Genomic DNA, 26,793 nt, shown 5'->3' with positions numbered 1-26,793 from the left:
TCAAAAATCGATGACATAAGAATCATAATTGATTTTTTTTGAACTGGTAACCAAAATCGACAGGACTAAAAACATAACGGACCACTAGTGTAGTTTATCAATTATATAAATAAGAAGAAATTTTGTTTTCCATTATACAAATAATATGCCATCAACATTGAAGTAGAGAGAAATAAAACCTAACACCGAATTCTCCCACAGTAGAGGATCACAATAACTACCAGTAACTCCAGAACATTCGAATCGTTTGCTCAGAGCATGAAACACTAAATAACTGTTTCTGTTTCCATCCATTTTTTCTGGTTTTTGATTACGAAACACTACTATCATTACTTGGCAAGCAAATTTTGCTGAGCCTGATTCTCCTGCTGCTGCTGATAGTAGAGAGGCCTCCTGAAGAGCATGCTGTGAGGTTCAGGGCGATGAATAGCATAATGGACCCAACCACGACTCTGTTGTACCCCGATAGCACGCCATTCATTCTACAAAAGAAACCGCAGGAACTAAATCACACAAGCTACTTCAAACACTCGAAAGCTCATATATTATTGGACATGATATCTTCAATATAGGCAGCTCCGAAAACAAAGGAAATAGCACGAGCGGCAACATATATAAAAAAACAAACCGAACATTTTGCAACTCGGCACAGAAAACCATCATACATTCATTGAATTCATAATTCAAAAATAATTAAGTGGTGCAAATATATCGAGTACCATATGGATCATAAAACCAATAAACCAGAAATTCTTCATCTAGGCAAGCATATGAACAAATCATTATAGTTTGTAGAGAGAATTGGCATAACACTCAAAATGCATGCCCAGAATGAGTTAGTATAACGAAAGCCAGTTATTTTCACTTCTTATCTTATCAATGGTTACAAATCAAACTCAGAAATCGTAATAATGGTTATTAACACAAATAATTTCCTCAGTGAACACACACAAAGCAAACTATTAATAATAATATCCTATCAGAATTACACGAACAATGGGATCAGTTTTGAAGAACGAAACAAAAATACAAATAAAAAAAGCGGCATTTGTGTAAAACCCTAAAGAACAAACATACTTCAGAGAGGAGGCGATTCTTTGGTAGAAGTTTGGCCACTTCAGGAGGAAGAACAACATGCCTGCACGGTCACCGCCACCATAAAAGATCAAAGAAATTTTATTAATTCATGAAAAAAATGTTAAACTCGTTTTTTTAAGGAACATATTAAAATATCAAAATTCAGAAAAGAGAATTTAAATTTACCTGTACTCGTAAGTATCATCGAAGAATTTATCAGAGTACTGAATCTGACCCATTTTTTTTATTTTGCTGAAAGAGATTTTGAGTAAAAATTTCGATTGCATCAAAGATTAAACAATCTTTTATAACCTTCTGAAGATTTACGAACAAAAAGAAACCAATAAAGAAAAACCCGTGGCGGAGCTTACCTCGAGGGAGAGACTGTGAGGAATGAAGTGTGCGAGTGTGCGTGTCGATTGAGAGAAATGATTACGCGAAGGGAAAAGGAAAACAAAACAAATATATATATATATTAAAAATTAAGGTAAACTATACATATCACCATCTAACTATTTTTCCTTTTTATTTTGACTACTAATCTTTTATTTTTATCAATTAGATCACTTAACTGTTCAATTATTGTAATCAAATCACTATTTGTTAACATTTGAAAAAATACTGACATAACAGTTAATAAAATCGATATAATTATATATTTTATCCTCGATTAATTATATATTCTATCAATATATCTTAATTTTAATTCAACCTGAATAATTAACCCTCTAATCAGAAGATGACATGTGTTAACGGATTGTTGTAACACATTTTATTGCCATCATTTGGTTTATTTTTTAATTAAATATTTTTTTCACAAATGAAATGATGACACATGTTGTAGACACTCGTTTTTGTCCGGATTATAAATATTATATTAAAATTATATTATTATTATTATTATAACTATTATATTATAATATATTATTATTACTATTATTAATGTTACATATTATATTTTACAGGCCCAAAACCCAGTTACAAATATCAACCCAATTACAAGATGGTTCAAGCCTAATACCCAGATCCAGATCCTGTTACAGGATCCGACCCGCCAGCCACCTGAAATGTGTTTGCTTCACTACTGCTCCCATCTGCATGAATGAGGCCGCCAATCATGCCACCATTGAACCTTCACAAATCATCCAACAATCACATGCCAACGTCAAAAACAGATTCCACCTACCCAAACTTTATCAATCAACAAATTCAAGGCAGTGGGGGCAACATATTATTAAAAAAAGGCAATTAAGGGTGGAATTATTTTTACTGATGGGATTTCGAGCAATAAATAGAAGGTGAAAACAGAGGAAAAAAGGAGGAGGAACGAAAAAGGGAGGAGGCCAAACTCCAAAGAAAAACGAAAACAAGAACATATCAAGAGGAGGGTACTCATAGATATGAACAAGAGGTGTCCATTCGAAAAGGAGGTGGTTCTCGGTTTTCAACAGTAAATTTCCAACAACAATTGTAAGGGGATAGTGGGTTTTGCTAGGCTATTCGAAAATTAAAAAAACAATGTAATATCTTAGTTTAAAAATAAAAAACAACATCTACAGATTTTCATTTCAAGGTATTTTTCATCAATTTCTTATGTTTTTTTGTTATTTTATTTTTGTGTGCTATTATTATGTAAAAACAAAATAAACAGGGAAATATGGGTAATATTACCTTAGCCATGGATTTCTGCCGAGAGGTAGGAGAGCTTTCTTTAAAGATTAAAGTTGATTTAGGGGTCTAATATTACCTTGGCCATGCGTGAAAGAAAAAAAAAAGAGAATGAAGAGTGAAGCTGAGCGGCAGGAGGGTTTCAATGTTTCATGCGCGTAAATTAACTTAGGTTTAGACATAAGTTAGTTTTATATTAAATTTTTGGATAAATTAAACTCTTAGTTATCGTACTTGTTAGGGTAAATTATTTTTATGTTATGAAAATTCACATGTTTATAATTTTGTTCCTTTATTTTATGTGCGTTCAATTTCAATCCCAAGCAGCATTATTGTATTTAACTTCTATTGTTTTAGACATTTAACCTCTAATGTTTGTATGTTTCATTTTGGTCCTACGTATATTTAGGGTTTATTATAATTTTAGTCCCTTATGGTAATGATTTGTTTTATTTTGGTTTCATTGTTTATTATGTGTGCTATTGCATCCATTTAGCACTCGAAGTTATTCAATTACATCATTATATAACTCTACCCTTAATTTAAAACATTAAATTACAATCCCTTAATCATAACACGATTACTTCTAAACCTTAAACACTAATTTAGAGGTTTAAGTTATGATTTTAAGTTGGGAAAGGGTATAAAATGATGCAATTAAACAATTTTTAAGGTTAAATTGATGCGAAAATAAGATTAGGGCGAAAATGATACATTTGATCTACTAAAGGGACAAATGTGAATTTAAAATAATACAAAAATACGATAAGAGCGGAAATAATAAATTTGATATACTACAAGAACAAATGTGACTCTTAAGCTTATATTTATTATTGCCCATCCTTTTGTCATTAGTCATATTTTATGTAAATCCTTTTTTTCGATTTTCATGAAAAAAAAATTTAAGATCATTTTCTTATTAAAACATCACCTTCAAAAGATTAATATTCAATTTAATAAAATTTAATTATTTTTTAGATTGATATATATTTCAATCAAATATATAAAAGATGTTCACTGTTAAAAAGCGTCTTCGAAAGACATTTTCCATAAAGCATAATTTTATTTTGGGTCCGTTTGTTTCGTTGAAAATGGTTTTCGGAAAATATTTTTCGAAAAATATTTTTCGAAAAATGTTTTCCGATAAATGGATTACATTTTCTGAAAAAACATTTTCTGGAAAACATTTTACGATGTTTAGAATATGTTGTTTAAACCCTTTTTCCACTATTTGATTATTTTTTAAATTATTTATTTAAATACTAAATACAATAAATAATATTATTTATCATAAAACTTAATATTATTATTTTTAAAATATTAAAATAATTTATTTATTATTAAAATATTATTTTTATAATTTTTTTAATAAAATATTAATATTGGTATATATTTTGAAATAAAATATTATAAATTATATTAATTATTTATTAAAGTAATAGTGTTATATTATATTTTAAAAATATTAATTAGTATATTTTAAATATATTTATTAAAATATTATTAGATTATTATATTAATATTAAATATATAAATAATATTATTCATTATTAATAATTTATTATACATTATTAAAATAAAAATATAATATATTATATTATTATAATATAATTGATTATTTTATTATAATATTAAAAATATAATATTTATTATTAAAAATATTAATAAATATATTTTAAATATTTTAATAATTAATATTTTGATTAAAATGATATTAAAATATTTTATTAATATTAAATTTATAAAATAAAATTATTTTGAATATTTATTCTTTGAAGTGAAAAGTTCAGAAAATAACTTACGAAAAATGAGATTGTAAGTCATTTTCCAGAAAACACAAAGGAAATTCTGTCGATCAGGAAAATGTTTTACGTTGACCAACCAATTTTCCTCCAACCAAACACTGAAAAATGAGGAAAACATTTTCGAGAAAACGTTTTTAGTGAAACAAACGGACCCTTTGACGTGACTAGAGATAAAAGTTTAATCCGAAATTAATAGGTTCGATTTAACTCTATTTGATAAGATTGATTTCTTTTAGAAAAAAATTAGGTTCAAGCCAAGTCTTGTTAGATTTTTTTTTATGAAAGTGAGATATGATCAAGTCGGGTTGGGTTCTGGTAGATCGTGAAAAAATTCTGACCTAATCTGAAGATAATAATGTAATTTATTTTATTTTTTTTTATTATTGTCATTATTTTATACCAGGTTAGGTCGGGCCAGAATCGAGTGGAGTATACATATATTTTTCGACTCGGGTGGAAAATATATAATTTTGGGTCTGATTTGGTCAGGTTCAGATGGAGGATATATATTTTTAAGATCAGATCGAGTTGACAAAAAACTAGACCCAACCTGACCCGTTGTCATCTCTAGACTTGACTATCCAATTAGGGATATATCGAGGGGTGGGTGAAGACAGTAGTTCCCTTGAAAATTTAAAACTATCATATATTTTAATTTTCCTATACATTTTCTATTGAAAATATATTTTTTTGCTTCCAAATTTTATAAATTCGTACCCTTCTAAAATAAAATAAAAATTATCCTTAAGAGTTTATCTTGCGTATGTTACCATGTCCAATGAGTAATTTTCCTCTCATAAATGAAATACATTTTTCATAAAAAAAAATCTTTCTAGTAGACATTAAAAAATAATCAATAATAGAAAAATAGATAGTTTAAAGTTCAATGATATATGATGTAGTTTACCTTCAAATATTCAAGCTAACATGTTGATAAAATTTATAGCTCAACTATCAAAATAGAATATTTCTTATAATTTAGTGACAGCACAAGTAATTTAACAGTATAATAAACATATTAACTTCAATCATAGTTTGTAAACAACCTTCAATCAAGCCAAAAAAAAAAATAGTAATAGGTATGCTGATGAGATGAGTTGCAAAGGTCTGGTCTGCTGCAGAATTGAAGTATCTGGTATGGGGCTTCCACCTTTCCGGAGGAAGTATGTCTAAAATTATAGGGAATTTAGTAATAATTAGTTTGCTTATGAGCAAAGCCAGCTCCCAAATTTTGAACCTGCAAAGGAAAATTGAAAAGGGCTGTGATGTATTTTAGACATACTTATTTTATTTTGTCAGCTTTGTAACCAACGAGAGCTCTTATATTTTTCTAAAGAAAAGTTGTCTAAATTGAATATAGTATGTATTACAAAAAAAATTTAAACATAATACTAATATAATAATGTAATCTAAAATTTTGTTATGGAATATCATCTCTATCTCTACTATTTTAAAATGCCGTCAAGGCCGCGATATTACGGGTCGTCCTTTGATCTCCCGCGCAGGTTGAAATCCCATTACTGCCCCTTCCCATCTTTATTTTGAAATTTCAACCCACCGACACAGCGAGCGGTTCGCGAAAGAAATTCCAAAATCACGAAAAAACGCCGCGTCGTTTTACGACACTTGCCGTTAAAATCTAAGGTTTGGATTCTTTCATAATTAGCCCCGCTATAAACGGACTATTACACGTGTCAACTTCTTTTCGTCTTAACCCCTAATTTTATGACGTTTAGAGTCACGGCATGATCTTATAACCGTTAACGAAAACAAATTAAAAAGGAAATTCACAAAAAAAAACCCCTCCTCCTTCCCTCCACCTCTCTCGCTCGCCTCTCAGTTTCTTTCTCTCTCTCTCTCTTTGGCTTTCGTTTCCTTCGGAATCAAAGAGCTCAGGCTTCTTCGGTACGTTATTTTTTTTATTCTTTGCTCTTTAATTGGTGGATTATATTGAGTTTTGTCGTTGTTTGGTTCTTCAGTTCCCCCCAACCTCTCTCTCTGTTAAACGAGGTTTTGGTAATGTTTAGTTTTTCTTGTTTGGTTGCGGATAATTTTCAGGAAAAGAAGAAATTGTGAAAGGTTAATTTGTGTGTTTGAATTTGGCGAGAGACTTTGTTATCTTTCTTCATTTTCTCAGCATCCAAGAAAGGGATTCTTCCTATAAAATATTTAGGATTGCAGTTTCTAACAATGTTTGGTGGAGGTTGTTGAAGATTTCTTTATTTCTATTATCTTATTTTACTTTGGTGAAACATGGTAATGAGGCGATTGAATATATCAAAGTGAGTGATTTGTGAAAATAAGTTAGGAAAAGAAAAACTGAGATTCTTACTTGTTGCAGCAGAATTTTCGGAGATTGGATGAATCAGCGCATGTTTTTACGTGCGTGTTTGATCTGAAGTTTGATACCGATGATTATGGTAATTCTGATCGGTTTGTTGATGCAAATGCTCTGATAAATGACGACGAAGACATGTTTTCTAGGTTTAGGTGTTGATGCAAATGTTGATTTTTTTCCATGCATTTGAAGTGGATGGGTAGAAGGGTTTGGTAGTTTGAATATTGCAGCAGTATGGCTATTGCCGGTCTACACAATGTTTCTGTGCTTGGAAATTCTGTTAGAAGGGAGTCTCAGCCTCAACAATCTAGAAGGCAGGAAAATGGTAGCACCCGGCCATCCTCAATCCTGCAGATGTGGCGGGAGCTGGAGGATGAGCATGTGGTGAATAATGCTCAAGAGAGAGGTAGTAAAAGAATTCGCCAACAAAGGAGTTGTGACCTCTCAAGAACTGTTTCAGACAGCCGAAATGGTAAATGTATTGTTGTTTCAGAGAATGTGAGCGAGAATGAGTTTGGGCAATGGTCCCGAGATCGATTTGGGTCACAGACGGGTAATGCAGATTCAAGTAATTTTAATTGTGAACGTTCATCTGATTTGGGGAAGCTGAAAGGGAAAGGGTAAGGCAAATTTTCTGGAGTGGATGAACAATGGTGGCAGGGAACGTGCATCTAATGTTTCCCTTAGAAATAACAGTTCAAGGGCCCAATGGCTTCGTGAAGCTGAGCGAGAGAGTCGGAACTACAAGGGAGTGTGTGCAACTGAACAGCCAGCAGAGAGGTGCTTGTATCCAGAGCAGAGAAGCGCAAGCGGCTGATATTGGCGGCCACATTGAACGAGTTCTCAATGGATTGGTGGTTAACCAGAATGAATACCAAACTGAGCGTGTGAATAGGGGCATTCGAAAATTATGTGGCCGACAAGCCCTGAATGATATGCTTAAAAAGGCTGAGAGTGAAAGGCAAACAGAGGTTCAAGGGTTGCTGGAGCTTCGAGCTGTATCAAATTTTGCCCATCGCAAACGCATTCAGGTATGTACATTAAAAGTATTGCCATTTTTTCTGTGGTGCCTATTGACTTTATTTCTTTTGATTGTGCATGTTTTTCCAATTTTTTCAAAGATCAAAACACTGTAAGATGGATGACAATTCTGCAATTTTGGTCTTATAGATTCTGGTAGGTAATTGAAATTGTCATGTGTGATTTTGAGAGCTGTTGGACTGGTCTCAATCACAAAGACGATACTGTTTATGTGTGACCGTTAGTTGCCTAAATTGACCCGGTTGCTTAAAACATAGTCTTTTAAGTGTAATACATTTTCTAACAACAGTATTAAATTGGCTTATGCTTTCCCGTAAACATTTTTAAAGTAACTTCTATGCAATTATGACTTGTATATGAAAAGGAGAAATCCCATATATACTAACCAGAGTAGATGTTTGATTAAAAAAAGAGTACTATTATTTTGAGCCAAGAAAGGAATTTTGATTTCATGTCAAAGCTGACAAAGCTAGCTCGGCTGTCTCAACAACTGCTTGTGCTTTTATCTTCTATGGTTGTTGATACTACTGTTATTATTTGCTTGTAGTTTGTTTTGGAAATTAATTGTTTCATAGATTTATAACCCGGAGCAATTATGTTACTAATTGTCTGTTGTTATTGGTTACAACAGGCTGTTAATTTTTTTAAATGTTTATGGATCTTCTATATGTGTAGGGAGGGAGTTGTGTGTAACAAAGGAGGAGCCATTCCCACCTTCCCCCACCCCAAAAAAATGGTTTTAATTGGTTTTTTAGGTTCCTCCTATATTTGAAGCGAGACAATTTAAGTATTGTCGCCCCTATTCTTTTTTTCTTGGATTCAATTGCTTTTAGGTCCACTTAGTTTTGACACTAGTTGAATTTGATCCTATCCCCCATTTTTTGGGTACAATTGCTCTCAAGACCCCTCTTAGTTTTGAAACTAGGCAAATTAAGCCTTGGTCCACAGTTTTTTGGGTTTAAATTATTTTTAGGCCCCTCTCAATTTCCAAATTATGCAAATTAGAGCCTAACTCCTCCATTTTAAATTTTAAATTGATGGCTTAACAATTAGACTCTGACCACCAATTTACTCTTATTTATTTTTTTGATAGGAATAGATGACCTCATTAAAAACCTCCCTCTTAGAGGTCCTTTACCATAGGGTAAGAACCAACTAGCGGAAGAAGGAAAAGAGTGCTAGACTTTATTGATTGCAAATGAATTACATAAGACTTAAAAACAGTCCTACAAGATACATAAAACTTACACACACTGCTAAAAAACCTAATTGCTGAATGCCCCAACTCGCTGAAACAACAATTACCATCACCCAATCCCCTCCTTTGCTAGCTTATCAGCCTCGCAATTACAACACCTTGGAATCCACCTCACAATAATCTCGTACACAGAAATTGTAGAAGCTATCTCCTTAACTAGATTAGTAAGAAAAGTAGGGACATTTGCTTGATCTTTCAATCATTCCACTGCTAGTTTACAATCAGATTCCACAATTAACCTTCCCTTCGGTGCCCATTCTGAAGAAACAAATAAATCTATTCCTTTCTTGATTGCTTTCAACTCTGCTAAGAAGATAGGAGTAGGACCAACATTTTCTGAAAAAGAAATCAGCTTTGTCCGATTCCAATCTCTGAGAATACCCCAATTCCAGCAATTCTCCCAACAGTACAAACAACTCCATCCATATTCATTTTATAAAAGTCAGTTGGAGGAGGACTCCAACAAACCACCGGCCTGTTCAAATCTTTAATAACAGAACAAATGTCTGCCAATGAAGGATCAACAATTAACGAATCCATCTGAATAGAGCCATTTGGATACTTTGCTAAGAACCATTTTGCTAACCTTAGCCGAACCGTGAAAAACAAAGCGAATTTGTCCAGTTTTCCTCCATTAAAGATGATTTCATTTCTAAATTTCCATAAAGACCATAGGATTGCCGTTGGAATGAACTTCCACATGGCAAAATAATGCATCAAATCTGTCCAAGAGCTAAGGAGGGAGGGAGGATCAGAAGGTAAAACTAACGAAATACCCCAAAAGCCGATAATTTTGTTTCACAGTTCCCACGAAACTTGACAAGAAATAAAAAGATGTTGAACAGATTCTTCACAAAGATTGTAGAGAGGGCATAAAATATCATCTCCTAAGGGAATCCCCCGTTTCTTCAACTCCACTCTCACCGGTACTTTTTTATGGATACTTGCCATAAAGCCTCAACTCTAGGAGGAACTAAACCCATCCAAACATATTTGTTCCATAGAAATGAATTTTCATTAGAATAGGAAAAAGACTTCCTACAAGCTTTAATCGAAAACAACTCTTCCCCCACTCCATCCCATAGCAAACAGTCCTCCAAAGATTCGGTTAATTTAATGTCTTTTAGTCTATCCAATAGCTCCACCAACTGAACCACTTCCCAGTCACAGAGATTCCTCCTCGTTTTAATATTCCACTCCCATCCATTCGAATCGAAGCTCCCAAAATCAGCAACCTTGCCCCATTGAATTGGAGAAAGGGAAAAAATCCTAGGGAAAAGCATTTTCAAAGGAAAATCCCCTAACCAAATATCATTCCAAAAGGAGATCGATTTGCCATTCCCTACTTGTAATTTCGCATGGGCTCTAAGGCAACCTCCACAACATCATCTTTGGTGAAGTTATTAACAATTCCACTCCAAATCCAAGAGTCCTTATGGGAGAGGACCTTGGTAATATCTATGGAATTGCAACTAACAGCATGTTTGGTGCATATGAAACTCTTCCACAATGAATTTTTCTCATTAGCAAACTTCCACACCCACTTTCCCAACAAGGCTCGATTAGAATATTTCAAGTCGGCAACTCCCAATCCTCCACAACTCAAAGGATTGCAAATCTTATCCCAACTTACACAGTGCATTTTCTTCTTCTCGACCCCATCTCCCCATAAAAAAGCCGCCATCAAATAATTTAACTTCTTGCAAATAGTAGAAGGCATCTTGAATAAAGATAGAAAGAAGACAGGTAAAGATGACAAAACCGACTTAATAAGCACCAATCTACCTGCCAATGAAAAGGAAGAGGCTTTCCACCCCGCTCGTTTCTTGTGGAAGTTATCAAGAACCGGCTCCCACAATTTCTCACAATTTCTTTTTGCCCCTAACGAAAGTCCCAAGTATACGGACGAAAATGAACCTATAGAACAACCAATAGCCGAAGCCCAATCTTCCATGATATCATCCTCCACATTAATGCCAAAAAGTTTGCTTTTAGCTAAATTAAGATGAAGTCCCGTCATTAAGCTATAAATCCTCAGAACTCGTCTCACATTCTTTATCTGAGTAATGGAAGCTCCACAGAAAATAATAAAGTCGTCTGCGAACTGAAGATGAGACAAAGTGAAGTTGTTTTGGTTTTTGCCAAACGCAAATCCTTGAAATAGGCCAATTTCCACAGCTTTGGATAACATCATGTGAAGTAATTCACCAACCACGTTAAACAGAAGAGGAGAAAGGCTACATCCTTGTCTCAAGCCTTTAGCTATTGAGAACTCCTCTGTAGGCGACCCATTGACTAAAACCGAAATTGAAGCAGTGGAAATACACTGTGAAATCCAAGAACACCACCTTTCACCGAAGCCCATGACTTTCAAAAGCCTTAGAAGAATCTGCCAGTCAACTGTGTCATATGCTCTGCTAAAATCGACTTTAAAAACAACTCCTCTAAGCCCTTGTTTCCTCCAAAAATCAATTCCTTCATTTGCTAAACATGCACAATTCAACAATCCAACAATTGTCTCCCCGGAATAAAGCAAACTGAGTTGGGCTTACAATATCATTAACACATGATGAAAGTCTCTTAGACAGAACTTTTGAAATAATCTTATATAGGCTGCCCACAAGGCTGATAGGTTTGTAATCTTCAATACTCTTTGGATTACCTTTTTTAGGAATCAAGGTAATAAATGCATGATTTACCCCATGAACCCATTCATTTTCTTTGTAAAAATCAGAAAAAAAACTCCATGATTTAGACCTTCAGATTTAACCAGAATTTCTTATAAAATCCCATGGTAAAACCATCCGGGCCAGGAGCTTTAGAGCTTTCAGAAGAAGCAATTGTTTGCCAAACTTCTTGCTCCGAAAATTCTGCCTCAAGACATTCTCTTTGAACTGCTGTCAATTGTTTAAAATCAAAATTAAAGCCTGCAACTTCCAGAGTTGATTTGACATTATATGCATTCTTGAAAAATTGAAAACAATTGTTTTATCTGTTATGGATCTGAAATAAATCCCCCTTCAGACTTCAACGAATGAATGGAATTGATTATGTTTCTCCTCAATGCACTAAGGTGGAAGAATCTTGTATTTCTATCTCCATCTTTAATCCATCTTGTTCTAGACTTTTGAAACCAGATCCTCCTCGATTCTCAACAGCCTCCATAACTCTTTTTTAAAATCAATCAGCTGATTCCACTCCTCTGAAGACAAAATTCCACCTTGAGATTTTCTGTCCAAAACATTGGTTTTAAATTCCAGCTGCGAGATAGATTCTACCAACCCTCTGTGACTACTACCAGGCCAGTTTTTGATTTTATTTTTGCAGCCTGTAACAACCTGAAAATACCCCTTCTATTCTTCTTTTTCTCTACTGCCAGTGATTCTTCAACCAATTTATCAAAACCTTGCTCTTTTAAAAGGAAATTAAAGAACCTTAAGGGTTTAGGCCCCCAATTAATAGAAACATCCTCCAACAAAATTGGATTGTGATCTGAAATTGATTTCGGTAGAAGACTTTGTGTAACATTAGGAAAACTGTTAAGAAATCTGGCACAAATTAGGAACCGGTCCAGTCTCACCCAAGTTGAAGATTCTCTATTGTTGCACCACGTGTAAGTACCTCCTGACAAAGGCAAATCAATGAGATTCGCTTGTTGCACAAAAAATCTAAGGATATCGATTGAATTCCAATTTTGTGATTTCCCTTGCTTTTCATTCGTATCAATATACGCATTGAAATCTCCCCCAATACATACTGGTAAATTCTGAGAAATTACAAATTGCAGCAGCTCCCCATAAAACTCTTCCTTTTCTGATTAGATAGAAGGTCATACACATTTATAAAAACAAATTCCATATGCCCATTCATCAATTTCCCCATTACTGCCAAAAACCTACTGTGAACATGCTGGTGAAAGACTTGAACCACACTTTCATTCCACATAGTAATCAACCCCCCCGATGATCCTTGAGCTGGAGACACCAGGACTCCCTTTAGCAAATTACCCCTTATCCTCCTAATAATCGACACATGTACTTGATCCAACTTTGATTCTTGAATGAATAGAAAAACCGGTTTCAACTTCCTTACTTGCCTTGCAACTGCTACAGATTTTTCTCTTCTTCCAAGGCCCCTTATGTTGCACGTTAAAATACTTAGATTATTCATTAAAGATAATTAACACCCAAACAACAAACTACCAATACTGCAGACAGAACATACTGACCAACAATCAAGATTCCCTTACTACCTCTGAATGTTGTTCCAAACTTAAATTTTTTTCAATAAAAACCTCATTCTCTTCGTTAAAAGAAACCCCTAACATTTGACAAACTTGCCAAGTAGCCAACGCTTCGTCTAACAACTTCGAAAAATTGATTGAAGAAGCTGTATAGATATTAACCCTGTCCATGGCTTCAATGATTAAGCATCTTTTCTTCCTTCTAAATTCTTTACTTGACCCTGAAGTGGAAGAAGAAGCTACTGCCGCACTTTCTGAGTATTGACTACGGATTAAAGGAGCCGAAGATGAATCTTGTAAATTGGCAGAACAGAAGATGTCCCTGTCCTATTCACCTCCACTAAAAATTGGAGACAGTTTCTGATAAATAGTGAGCTCAGCGGCATTCTGTTTCTGAATCAGAATACCCTCTGCACAAGTGACATCATCTTCCATACCCGAGCACTACCATATACGTCTATTCCTTGTTCTTCTGTATACCCTTGCATAACAAGATTTACCTCTCCTACCATCGAGAACACTTCTTAAAGACAAACATTTAGAAACAGGAAATCTCAGCTTCCACTCCTTAGTACTCTTAACATTATTTTCACAAACTTCTTCCTGTGTCGAATTTCCTCCTGCTTGCTTTCCAAGAACATGAAGCTGAACTGCCTGAACACCCTCAGTAATGTCCTCAAATAAGATGCCTCTTTCATCTTCAATTGATTTAGGAGGAGACCGAGCATTTGGATGAAATTCTGTCCCATCCCAATTTAATTTCACAGCAGGCCCAGCTGGAATTAATTTAGTAACTGGGGAATAAGACTCCCAATTAGAGTCTGAATGAGCTGAACTACTCTGATCCACTACCTCTCTTAGCCCAATACCCGCATAATACCTCTTAGGACTTGAACCAAATTCAAATTTGTTAGACATCCCATTAATGTCGGGTTGTGTGAGAGAATCTTTTTCCAGAGAGTGTTCCCCACTACCCACCATCATCCCACTATCTTGACTTTTGTGTACGCACATGTCCAACTTTGACCAAACTCCTTCAGCTGACATCCCCCTATCTTGACTATTCTGAAGCCACGTGTCAACCTTTGACCTGAATCCTTCTGTTGAGTTCTCCCTATTGTCTTCTTCCTTCTCTGTGTTTCCACCATCGTCCCCCTTTGACACATCGTCACTGTTGCTGCCATATGAAAAATTCTGCCTCATGACTCCAAAAGCTTCAGAGATAGATTTAGAGCTGGACCCCACATTAATTTTCATAGATTTAGAGCTGGATCCCACATTAATTTTCACTTTAAACGATCTTCCATAAGATCCTACAATAACAAATTCTTGTACATCAAAAGGGCTTGCAACCCTTAACAGCATTCTGGCCGAAGAGTGGTCATCTCTATTTCTTTTTTCCTCCAGTATACTAACAACCTTTCCCCATTTACCTCCAAGCAATAAGCCAAAGGGACTCCATCTTCACTTAACAATGGATCTACCCAATCAAACCAGCAGTAGAATTTCTCTCTAGGACTCGACCACGCCTTTAAAAACTCTTCATTTGTATTGAACATAATAATGCTGACATTCCTAACATATCCCCACCTTACTATCTTGACATGGAAACCCTCCTTTGCCAAAGCTCTCACCACCATATCAGGCTGAAAGGAATCTTTAATAACCCCTGTTAAGGAGTTTTTCACCCAACAAAAATCTTCTGATGGGATGTGCATATCCCATACATTTCTCACTCCATTTGCTTTCTTCTGGCCTCCCCTATTCATCATTCGGCGTTGATCCAAACTCCTACTATTAGCCACATTCACAACCTCCTTGTACGTTCTATCATCTCTCAAACTTCTTGGTTTCTCCAAATCAGCCTGCTGTCTACCATTAGCCTCTCTATCTGGCTTAAATCCTTCCAACTGAATTCCTTTTCCATCTGCTTCTCTATTCCTACCCTCTTGTACTTTGCAACCTCCACTGTGACTCTTCCCATCAATCAGCGTTCCGTCGACATTATGAACTGCTCTTCTGCAACCTTCCTCCATTGCATATTGCACGAAAGCAAACATGGATGACTTATAATTCGGTTTAATCATAAAACTTGGAATAAAGACCCTCACTATTCTTCCATAATGGTTGAAAATCTCTCTTAACTCACCTCTAGTAACTCTCTTACTAAGATTTCCAACAAAAACAGTCCATTCCTCACCGGATAATGAACGACCCCCGGGGGGAGTTTCATCCAGGCTCTGTCCCTGTATATGCGTGACTTGTTTAAACCAAACCATAGTTTAATTTAGCTTGGCCTTGGCATCTTTATCAAGTGCTTGAAGTTCCTACTGTTGTTCCATCATCTAGATTTTTACATTACTTAACAAGGACTAATTTTAGTGGAATTCATTTATTTCCATATCTTGTTTTCTTTTGCAGTCATTGTTGAGAGGTAGATTCTTGAGGAATGACAAAAGGGTTGCAGGTGAAAGATGTACATCCATAGCAGCCAGTGAATTAGGCTTATTAAGACAAAGACAGACCGTGTCTGGTCTAAGGTACTTCATTGTTTTCTGTAAGCATCTTTATCATATCCTTTCACATTATATTATACGGTACTTAAATACTTAATTTAAGATAAACTCTAAGCAAGGGGAAGTTGTACTGTCTAGTAGATTGTGCAGGCAGCTTCTCAAGCAGAGCACTGGTTTTTCTAGTCTTATTATTTCACATTCATCGCACTCACTAACTATTCATGAAAATTCAAACCTGAATTTAGATTCTCGATTTAGATCTCAAATTTATTGCATGTTTTCAAAGAAGCTTAAAATAATGCCTCTTCCATTGATTTAACTCAAAATACTCACTTTCATTAAAAAAAGAAAGAAAGAAGAAACTTAAATTCTTAGCAGGATTCTGGCCTGGTAGAAAGAAGCTATACAGTAAAATTAAAGATGTGGAAATTCATGATACTATTACCTCTCATTGTATTGAGTGATACAATAAAGAGTTTAAGATTGTAAATGCTAGTGCTTTGGTCAAGTCTTCATTCTATTGTACAAGTTCTTGCATGAAAAATTTTAGTATATTACGATACCTGCAATTCCTAAACCTACTACTAAGCTTCCCTTTTCAAATATTACACTCACGTAGCAAAATTTCCTAGGCGCAGATTTAATAAGATAAAAAGGGATTTGGAATTAAGCAGATATCTACCTAGAAACACAGGATCATATCCAGAAGCTGCAAATCTAGATGTGATCGTTGGTCTGAACTTGGGGCCTTTTGCACTCTCATTCTGTGATTGCGAGTCTCACAGTTCAGGGAACAGGGAACTTCGAAATTCTTTGGAGTTTATGAACATTCTTCATTTTATTTAACTATTATTCTGACTGGATAAGTGAGTATTACCCAATTTACTAGTCATGTGGGTGGTCTCTTATTAATGATGAAATGTCAGGATTAAATTGTATATTGCACTTTATTTTTGGCGAAACATTTTGTTGTCATGTGGGTGGTTTTCTAACTATTGCTACTAATATGAGGATGTTCTGCCAACTGTGGTTAAGTTTAATAAAATATATTTTTTGCATTCTCTAACCATTGGGTTTGGTCTCAACTATCGATTCTTGATTGTAGGAAGTTCACAAAGATAATCAAGGTTGTCAGGGTTGAATTAGATAATAAGTTTCCGATTCCTAGTTCATTTTATTTATATGATGTCATTTTCACCTTTTGGATGTAACATTTTGCCAACTGTCTTTGTATCAGGGAAGGTTTTCTCTCCAGACTGGATAGTTTTGGTTGTGTTCCTGCAAGCAGTAAATGTTCTGATACATCATCAAACACCGACACTACAGGTAATAGAAATGAACTAAACAATGTAGATAATTCAGATGAAGTCATAGATAGATTAAATGACCAATCTGAACATGAGAATGAGGAAACTTTAGTGGTTGACGTCGTTGAAGATGTAAGTCGGCAAGAAGCTTCTACTCTTGTGGAAGAGTTTCAGGATGAAAGCAGAGATGTTACCAGACAAGTCTTGGATGGGACAGGCAAGAAAATATTGCGAATGTATCGTCCCTTGAAACTTTACAGAATGAAGCTGGAGAACATAGTGGTGAAGCATCTTATGTACATTTCCCCCAAGATGGTGAGATAAGTGGGACCTACTGGTTAACTAATGACAGAAAAAATTTAGAACAGAATCTAGTTCAATATATTGATGGACAGGAATCTGCTTCTCAAGTTGAAGGACAGCAGGAGGAGAATTACGAAAATAACAACGCCGAGTGGCGAGAAGCTCATGTTGAGCATAATGTATTGATGGATGGTAGTAATGAAGAAGCCTCTAACACGCACCATGAAGATGGTGGTAATGAGGATGGCAGCTTGCATGAGGCCGCAAGGAATCAGTTGGAAGGATCTTCCAATCAAGAACCTGTCACTGTTAGAAGAACATATACCTTTGATCTTCCTGATGATGATGATGTACAGAGTATGGAACTGAGGGAACTGTTAAATAGGTGTGAATTCTTTAACTTTTTGGCTTTATGTTACTTTGACTTTTCATTTTCTTGAATCACCTCTATCTGAAATCTGTGTCTGATTTTGGACATACCCATGTTAGACGCATGGTCAGACCTGAGTGTTGACCAGTTGTTTTTCTAACACAAGCTATTTTTAATATTGTAGGAGAAGTGTGTCTAGTCTTCTTTGTAGTGGTTTCCGTGAGAGTCTTAACCAGTTCATACAATCATATGTGGAAAGGCAAAATGATCCCTCTTTTTACTTGGAGCTAAATGAAACATCTGCTACTCCTGCTTCGGTTGAACAATATGCAGAACAGCAGAACAGGGATCAAAATGAGGGTCTGAGAGATGCTGAGGTTTCTCCACTTGCTCTTCCTTCACCGGGGATGCCATATATGCTGCCACTGTGGGACCAGGATTCATTCCAAAATGAAACATTTGCTACTCTTGCTTCGGTTGAACAAGGTGTAGTACAGCAAAGCAGGGATCGAAATGAGGGTCGGAGAGATGCTGAGGTTTCTTCTCTACTTGCTCTTCCTTTACCCAATATGCCATATCCACAGCCACTCAGGGACTGGGACTCATACCATATAATTGGTCTCCAGATGATGTGCATCAGCGGTTTGGCATGGTATGTACAGCAAAACTGTTGCTAATGTAACGATCTCCTAAACATTCTTGTCTTGGTGAAAACTTAATATTAAGCTTCAGCAGTTTGTTTCCACTGGCCTTTGGGTTGTCAAATTTACTTCCGCTATCCTTGGATAGTAAAACACGTCTGGTTCTTCATGCTGCCTGCTTGTTGGATTACCATTTGATCGGTCTCCATTCTAATCGAACCGTGTTGCTAATTCGATGCAGGGGTGGGATATCATTAATGATTTGAGGGTTGACTTGGCTAGAATGCAGCAAAGGATGAATAACATGCAAAGGATGCTTGGGGCCTGCATGGAAATGCAGCTTGAGTTACAACGGACAATAAGACAAGAAGTCTTTGCTGCCCTGAATCATACAACTGGTTCACAAGGTTTATTTTTCCTTCCTATCGTATTGTATCTGCTCACTTGTGTAACATAGCCTTCGGAATTATCCTGAAAAGTGATTCCCTCTTCTTTTTTCTTGCTAATCTCTCACAAGCAGCTCTATTTCTCTTTGACAACCTTCATAACCCTCAAGCAGCCCTACTAATCTATGTTGTTTACAGTGATGTGTGTGTTTACGCTTAAAACATCTTTGTCCAGCTTGTTCATTAATCATGGTAACTTTCCGCCGCAGGGATAATTAGTGATAACTCGTCCAAGAATTCCCACAACTGGGATAGTGTCAGGAAAGGGATCTGTTGTATATGCTCCGATGGCAATATCGATTCATTACTGTACAGGTAAATTTCATTTCATATATGATGTAGGTTTAATATTTTGCTAGTGATTTCTGTATCTACCAAATATTACAGATGTGGACACATGTGCGCATGCTTTAATTGTGCCAATGAATTGATCCGACGTGGAGCTAAGTGTCCAATGTGTCGTGCGCCAGTAATTGAGGTCATTCGTGCTTACTCCATCCAATAAAAAAACGTACTGATTATAGAATCTCTCATCAGCTTTCCCTCCAGGATCACTTTCAGGTATCTTTGTTTCTTTTTCTTCTGAGCCCATTGCGATTGCCCCATATATCTGAAAGCCATCTTATTATTCAGTATTTTATAATATTATTCATGTGAAAATTTAAGTACAATAACATTTGTGTCATGTAATTGGTGTAGTTCACCATTCTGACCTATTTTCTAAACCAAGTCTTGGCATCTTGGATTAGATTGTTTCCTTGGTGAAAGTGCTTCTGGTTTGTGGTTGGAAGCTCCTGGATGCCTAACTACTCTGACCGTTCTGTGAAAAGAGAGATTCACAAACGTATTCGATGTTAACTGTAATATTTTAATTTTTTTTTGTGTATAGTGGTTTAACTGTTGACGGTTGACAAATGTTAATGTCCTGTGTCTTCTTAATGTTGGATTTTATTTTCACAGCGTTGGACTGTCACGTAAAGCATTAATCATTGTACTATAAATAATGTTTAATTATCATATTAAAGTTCTTGTTTTTTTATATCAAAATAATTCTTAAATTGTTGTATCTAATGTAAAATATGACCAAACTATAAATAATGCTGCTGATTCAAACGAACCAAACTAGAAACACCTATATTTTTACTTGTTACATAATAGTGATATAAAACATGTCCACTAACAGACATGCACAAGACAGCAACACATCAAACCATAGCTTTCCTAGAAACCCGAATCAACCTATAGCTTACAAACCACAACTTGCAAGTACAAGCCCCTTCGATTATAGTACAGAAACAAAATACAAAAGGGGCAAACAACAAGGAAACATCAACCCTAAACCCTAAAACTAATCCAATTTGGACCGTTTTTTATCGTAGGTGGCAAAGTTAGTTACAGCTTTACTTCCTTCAGCAACAGCATGTTTGCCGAGCTCCCCTGGCAAGACCAGTCTCACAGCCCCTTGAATCTCCCTCGAAGACAATGTCTTCCTGTCGGTGTACATGGACAGTTTAGTTGCCTCACTTGTAAGCTTCTCGAATATGTCGTTCATGTAGCTGTTGATCACCGACATCGCTTTCGACGAAATCGCCATCCCTGGATGGACCTGTTTGAGTACCCTGAAAACGTACGTCTTGTACCCTTCATAGCCATCCAATTCCCCTCTCTTCTTCCCATTCTCTTTTCCCTTCTTCTCTCCGCTTTTGGCTTTTTTTTGCTCTTGTTTTTCGCCTGGAGCTTCAACCGGAACTCGAACTTTCACGGGTTTTTTTGGTGGTTCATCATCACTTGGTTCTTAAGTAGGGACTTCGGTGAGGACCCTTTCTTCCTTCTCCTCTTCTCTGTCTTCAAAAGGAACCGTCTCTGACTGCTTTTTATCACCATTGTCGTCTCCCTCTGTTTTGTCAACTACAGCCAAACAGTTTCCTTCACGATTTTCCTAGTGGATTTCACTACAACTTTTGCTCGACGCTTCGGAGCCATCTTTTCTCTCTCTTTTCCTCGCTACTTGAAATTATCCAATTCAAAAGTGAAGAACAAATTAGAATCGAGACGGATTTATAGACAGCCTTAGAGATGGCTGTAGAATGACATGTGTGAAGGCATGTGTCCTTCTATCATTCTGTCGCAGATTTTAATTTCTACGTGTCGGTAAAAGGTGAAAAGCATTGATACCCAATATATATTCCTTAGTTGCTGGGTAGTTTTTCTTAGTTAAAATGGGAAGATCCGCTGTGCGGCTCTTAAAAAAGGGTTAAAAAAATAGTGTGATTAGTCAAATAAGAAATCGGTTAAAATTTACATATGTTATATCATTTAACCGAAAATATTATCAAATACAATAACATATTAGGTATCACTTATATAATATAATAGGTAATATTTATATAATAAAATAATCATTTAACCGGAAATATTATCAATTACAATAACATATTAGGTAGAGCTTATATAATAAAATAGACATTTAACCGGAAATATTATCAAATATAATAACATATTAGGTAACACTTATATTGACCTATTTTCTAATTAAATCAGTATATTTATACCGATAATATTACAAATTTACCTATTACAATATAATTATCGATTTTGATGTTTTTGGGATCAATACAATTTTAAATGTATCGACACTTTATGTGTGCACCTCGTTGCACATTCATTCTGGAAAAAAGTATCGACACAAATTTAAAACGTGTCGATATATTATGTAGACCTATTTTCTCATAAAACCGATATATTTCTACCAGGTTGTAAATTTACCTATTACATTGTAATTATCGGTTTCGATGTTTTTGGGATCGATACTTTTAATAAATGTATCGACACTTTATGCGTGCACCTCGTTTGACATTCATTCTAGACAAAATGTATCGACACTTTTTAAATTTGTATCGATACATTATGTTGACCTATTCTATTATAAAATCGGTATATTTATACCGGTTACATTGTAAATTTACCTATTACTTTATAATTATCGGTTTCGATTTTTTGGGTCGATACTTTTAGAAAATGTATCGACACGTATGTTTACCTATTCTCTCATTAAACCGGTATATTTTACCTATTACTTTATAATAATTAACTTCGATGTTTTGATGATCGATACTTACAATAAATGTATCGACACTGTTTTGGAAACTTTATGTTTGAGAACCATACTAGACAAAATGTTAGAAACAAATCTTTGTGTTTACTAATTTTGTCATTAAAAAAGTCTATTTTTACCGGTTTTGTTATTGTTGGACATAATAAAATGGGTAAAAATTACCTAAAACTTTATTATTTCTACCTAAAACATCAAAGTTTTTTAACATTTCCGGTAAAATGTCAAACAATAACAAAATCGGTAAAAAAATAACAAAACCGGTAGCGCTTTTACCAGTTTTGTTAAGAAACCCGGTAAAATGCCAAAATAATAACAAAACCGGTAGAAATAATAATGTTTTCGGTAATTTTTACCAATTTTATTATACACAACAATAATAAAACCAGTACCATTTTTTTAGCCGTGTATTAAACGCCGCACGTAAATATTTCCCAGTTAAAATGCTTTATTATTAGTGCTCATATATTTTTTTAAACGGAAAGTGACTTATTTCCTTTCAATGTAGATATTTCTAGTGGTAAACACTAGAATTGAGTATGTAGAGTGTTCTGGTTTCCTTGGATTTCGTGTTCTCTGACATGGAATGCGTTAACGGTTAGAAGACTGTTTAATGTGCTGTTAAGGCCCTGAAAGGGTTGTGCTGTGCTCAATGAAACTATGAATCACGTAAAGAGGATTGCAAGTGTCATCGTTTTTTCAACAAGGGTTGTTTGTTAGGTTAACGAAGGTCATGGTTGTTTATTTTTGTATTTCCTCTTGGTCTTTTCTTTCTATAATTTATATAACAATACATCTTACATTATATATATATATCATCGTTTCCTTGTCTGAATCTATCATTAAAGTTGTTAATGAATAAAGTAAACACTGAATGATTTGTAAATTATTTATATTATTTATTTATTAAGTTAAATAAATAAGTACGAAGAATTTTTTTACGTTGATACGAACAAATTTGTGTTTGTTCGTTTATGTTTATGAATAAGTTGATTTATCGGTTCGTTTATAAATTCATTTATCAACTTGTTTATAAGTCCGTTTACTCAATTCTCTTTTTCATTTTAATTTTTTACATTTTAAATAAATGTATAGACTAATATAAGATAAACTTTGGAGTTAAAATTTTCAAACTCAAGAACTAATAGCATAATCTCACCATTTTCCTGTGGCTTACAAATAAAAGAATAAACAAATAATATTGGTACCATAACATTAAATGAACATTAAACGAATATATTCATAAACGTTAATAGATCAAACATAAACACCTTAAAAAAATGAACAAATATAAATTAAATATAAACATCTTAAAAAATAAACCGATAAACGAGCACAATTTTATCCGAGTCTAAGATGTGAAATGTGGAGAGTAACCAATGAAGAGGTGCTGGCAGGCAGGGCCAGCCACCCTCAACAGAGAGAGTATATTACTGAAATGTTTAAAGGTTGGATTTAGCTATAAATATCTTTTTTTAGAATTATCTATTTTAGAATTTGTGGTTGAAAAGGGTTTTGGCTTGTATATTTAGACCATGTGGAGTAGACAGCTCCTAATCATTGAACTTGTTGGGTCGTTTTAAAGGTTCGTCCAAACTTTAAAAAATTCCTCATGATTTCTCACCTAATTTTGCACCAACCCTTCCATTTTGATCTACTCTTTTCTAGCAATTCAATAATTCAGTTGACAACACGAACTAAGTAATTTCAGCGATTAAAGAGATGGTTATTGTTCTCGATTATTAGGATATTTGAAATTTATTATTTAATAATTAATAATTCTTAGAATAAATACTATCACTTATAATCACACTGGGTTAATAAAAAATAATTTTCTTAACAGTAATGTTAATTTCCTTTTTTCCCTTCAAATATTTGTATTTGCATATCACGTATACTTATATTCGACCACTATTTTGGATTTCTATTAACATAGACCAAATCAATTTATTTATTTATTTCTTAATCTTAGTAAATTCCAAATTTATGAATACATTAGGCAAAGAAATGAAGGGTAAAAAGGCGTGTTATAGAGATGTGGAATTTTCAAAAATCCATGGTTTTCAGAACCGGACCGGTTAGCGAATCGGCCATGCTACCGGTTTACTGGTTCAACCGGTCGAACCGATCCGATCGGTCGGAAGAATCGGACGACGTCATAATTATTTAAAAAATTAAATAAAAATATTAAAAATATTTAATAAAAAATAATTTTTTATATCACAAGTTATATTTAAAGCAAGTCATAACATATATAAATTAAAAACCATAAAATCAAGTGAAACAAAATAATTCAAATTAATTACAACAAATATTAAGGTAAATATATTAAATAATATAATTATATAACTATAATTAAAAAATAAATTTGGGGCTAAAAAATCATAACAAAATGATATTGTTTGGTTTAATTTTTTTTAAAAACAATCTCACATGACTAAGAAACATAGAAGAGCATCCTAAAAGTCTAAAGAGTAAAAATATGAGAACAAAACAATCCCACATTGCTAAGAAACATAGAAGAGCATCACAACTAACTTCTATAAATAATAGAGGTAATTTAGCATTCAAAATCATGGAACCTTTTGGTGAGCATTGAGTGAATTATTCTTTCACTTCAATCAAGCTCGAATTTTAGGCTTTAATTGAGCTTCTATTTTTTTTTTATTTCAAGCCTTTTTGAGTTCAAGTTTCAATATTATATTTCGAGTTGAACTTGATAATTTTTAACTTGTGAGTTTGAGTGGAGTTGAGCTTACTTTTAAAGTTTTCAAGTTCGAGTCGAGCTCAGTAATACTCGAGTTCGACTTGGCTCGTTTAACAAACGACGTTTGGTTTAATTTTTTTTTAAAAAAAACAAAATTTCCGGTTTTTCCGGTTTTTTCCGGTTTTCAGCCGGTCCGGTTCGAACGGTTCAGCGGTTCTGACCGGTTCACTAGTAGCGGTTCAACCGGTTTAGATTAAACTGAATTAGACAACGATTCCCGATTGAACCGGCCGGTCCAGTTTTCAAAACAGAGCAAAAATCGTGATTCCAAGGGAAGAGTCTACGACGTTTCTCGCGTACTATAATGCGCAACTAAAATGATGTATTGAAAAGTATCACAAGTAATTTTGTTCTTATTATATAAATATTAAAAAATATAAGAATTTATTTAAAATTAATTATTAATTAAAATTTAATTCTAATTTAATAGAACTATAATTTAATTATATTTTTATTAAAAATAATAATTAATTTAAGTGATTTAATTAATTTAGAATTAAAATTTATAGATTATTTAAGTTATGAATGATCATGCGTAATAGTCCCCGTCAAAGATCTTAACTTATCGGAAAATTCATTGGAAAACTCGTCGAAAAATATTATATTATAAATCTAACGCCGTCGTTTGCCGTCGCTGCATTCACCGTCACCCAACAATCATCCGGCAATCGTCCAGTCGATCGCCAGAAGAAGCTATGCAAAAACGTAGGCAGCAACCCTCCTCTGTTTCCATCGATTTGCAGATGGGAGTGTGAGTTTTAACTTCAAATGGAAAAATTACAATCCAACCCCCCTATTTGTGTTATTTTCAAATGGTCAAGTTCATGAAACCACCCATAATTTCTCTCATTTAGATTTTAGACAATTATATGTTTATGCTTTAATAGACATGGCTAAATTATACTAACCCCTACTTTTGTTTTAATTCAAATGATCAAATTTCCTACAAACCCCTCACTTTCATCTATTTATATTTTAGACTTCTAGGTTTTAAATCTTCTATGATTTTTATTTTAATAATTAATTTCAAATTTACTCTTTCATTTTAATTAAAAATATTATTCATACTTTAGAATTAATTTAATATCATTTAATATTAGTTGTTATCATTATTCTTAACAATTTGATACTTAATTCTACTTGATACTAATTTTGATTATTTGTATCACTAATATTAATTTTGATACGTAAATTTTAAAATTGAACATTAGTTTAAGTTTGATGCTTAGTTTTAACTTGTTATTCGTTTTTATCATTGCATTTGATTTAATATTAATTTTGATACGTAAGTTTGACATTATTTTTATAATTTATCATCTTTCCTTGAGAAATTTCTAAAGTAAACTTATTAGATTTAAAAACGAGGGAAAAGAATGGCAGTAAACAAAAATAGCTTTAAAAATACAAATTTAATTAAATTGCCAATTAATAAGCTAAATTAGTATTAGGGTTCATTACTGATACAATTAATCCAGGGACCAAGATGTAAAACAAACACCAAATTGGGGATCAAATTCAAATTAAAACAGAAACACTCAAATTAGGGACCAAAGTAAAAAATTGAACATCTAAATTAAAGCAAATTAAAAACACAAATTAGTGACCTAAATGCAAAAATGTGCTAAGATCAAGAGGACTAAAAAGATGATTTTTTCCATTTTTACTAGTAATTCAATGTAATAAAAGGGAAATTCATGCAATCAGGCCAACATATTCGAAATAAATAAAATGAACAAGAAATTTAGTACTATAATGTAAAAAAGCACTAAGAGTTTGAGGGCATGAGGATGATTTCACCATTTTCTTTTAAACTACATCAGATATGAAACCCCTTTTTGACCATTTGAAAAAAGCTCAAATATAGGGGAGGTTGAATTGTAATTTTACCATTTAAATTTAAA

General features: G+C 33.9%; 2 protein-coding genes and 1 pseudogene across 2 annotated transcripts; 1 reads left to right on the top strand and 2 right to left on the bottom strand.

Moving 5' to 3' along the window:
- Positions 1 to 310: 310 nt before the first annotated feature.
- LOC120124524 (cyclin-dependent kinases regulatory subunit 1-like) lies at positions 311 to 1,507 on the bottom strand. Its single transcript, XM_039143184.1, has 4 exons — positions 1,449 to 1,507; positions 1,264 to 1,329; positions 1,078 to 1,138; positions 311 to 482 (listed from the first exon to the last, which is right to left on the bottom strand). The coding sequence occupies exons 2-4, from the start codon at positions 1,314 to 1,316 to the stop codon at positions 330 to 332; spliced, it is 267 nt and encodes an 88-aa protein (XP_038999115.1). The 5' UTR covers positions 1,317 to 1,329; positions 1,449 to 1,507; the 3' UTR covers positions 311 to 329.
- A 4,855-nt stretch (positions 1,508 to 6,362) lies between these two features.
- Positions 6,363 to 19,527, top strand: LOC120124537 (annotated as a pseudogene).
- A 720-nt stretch (positions 19,528 to 20,247) lies between these two features.
- Positions 20,248 to 20,996, bottom strand: LOC120124536 (late histone H2B.L4-like). The gene is made up of 2 exons (XM_039143193.1): positions 20,926 to 20,996; positions 20,248 to 20,800 (listed from the first exon to the last, which is right to left on the bottom strand). Exons 1-2 carry the CDS (start codon positions 20,994 to 20,996, stop codon positions 20,362 to 20,364), a joined length of 510 nt encoding a protein of 169 aa, XP_038999124.1. The 3' UTR covers positions 20,248 to 20,361.
- Positions 20,997 to 26,793: the final 5,797 nt, after the last annotated feature.

The sequence above is a fragment of the Hibiscus syriacus genome, unplaced genomic scaffold (genome assembly GCF_006381635.1).
Source record: "Hibiscus syriacus cultivar Baekdansim isolate YM2019G1 unplaced genomic scaffold, ASM638163v2 tig00110419_pilon, whole genome shotgun sequence".
Classification (NCBI taxonomy): Eukaryota; Viridiplantae; Streptophyta; class Magnoliopsida; order Malvales; family Malvaceae; genus Hibiscus; species Hibiscus syriacus.
This window is presented reverse-complemented; position numbering and strand designations above follow the sequence as displayed.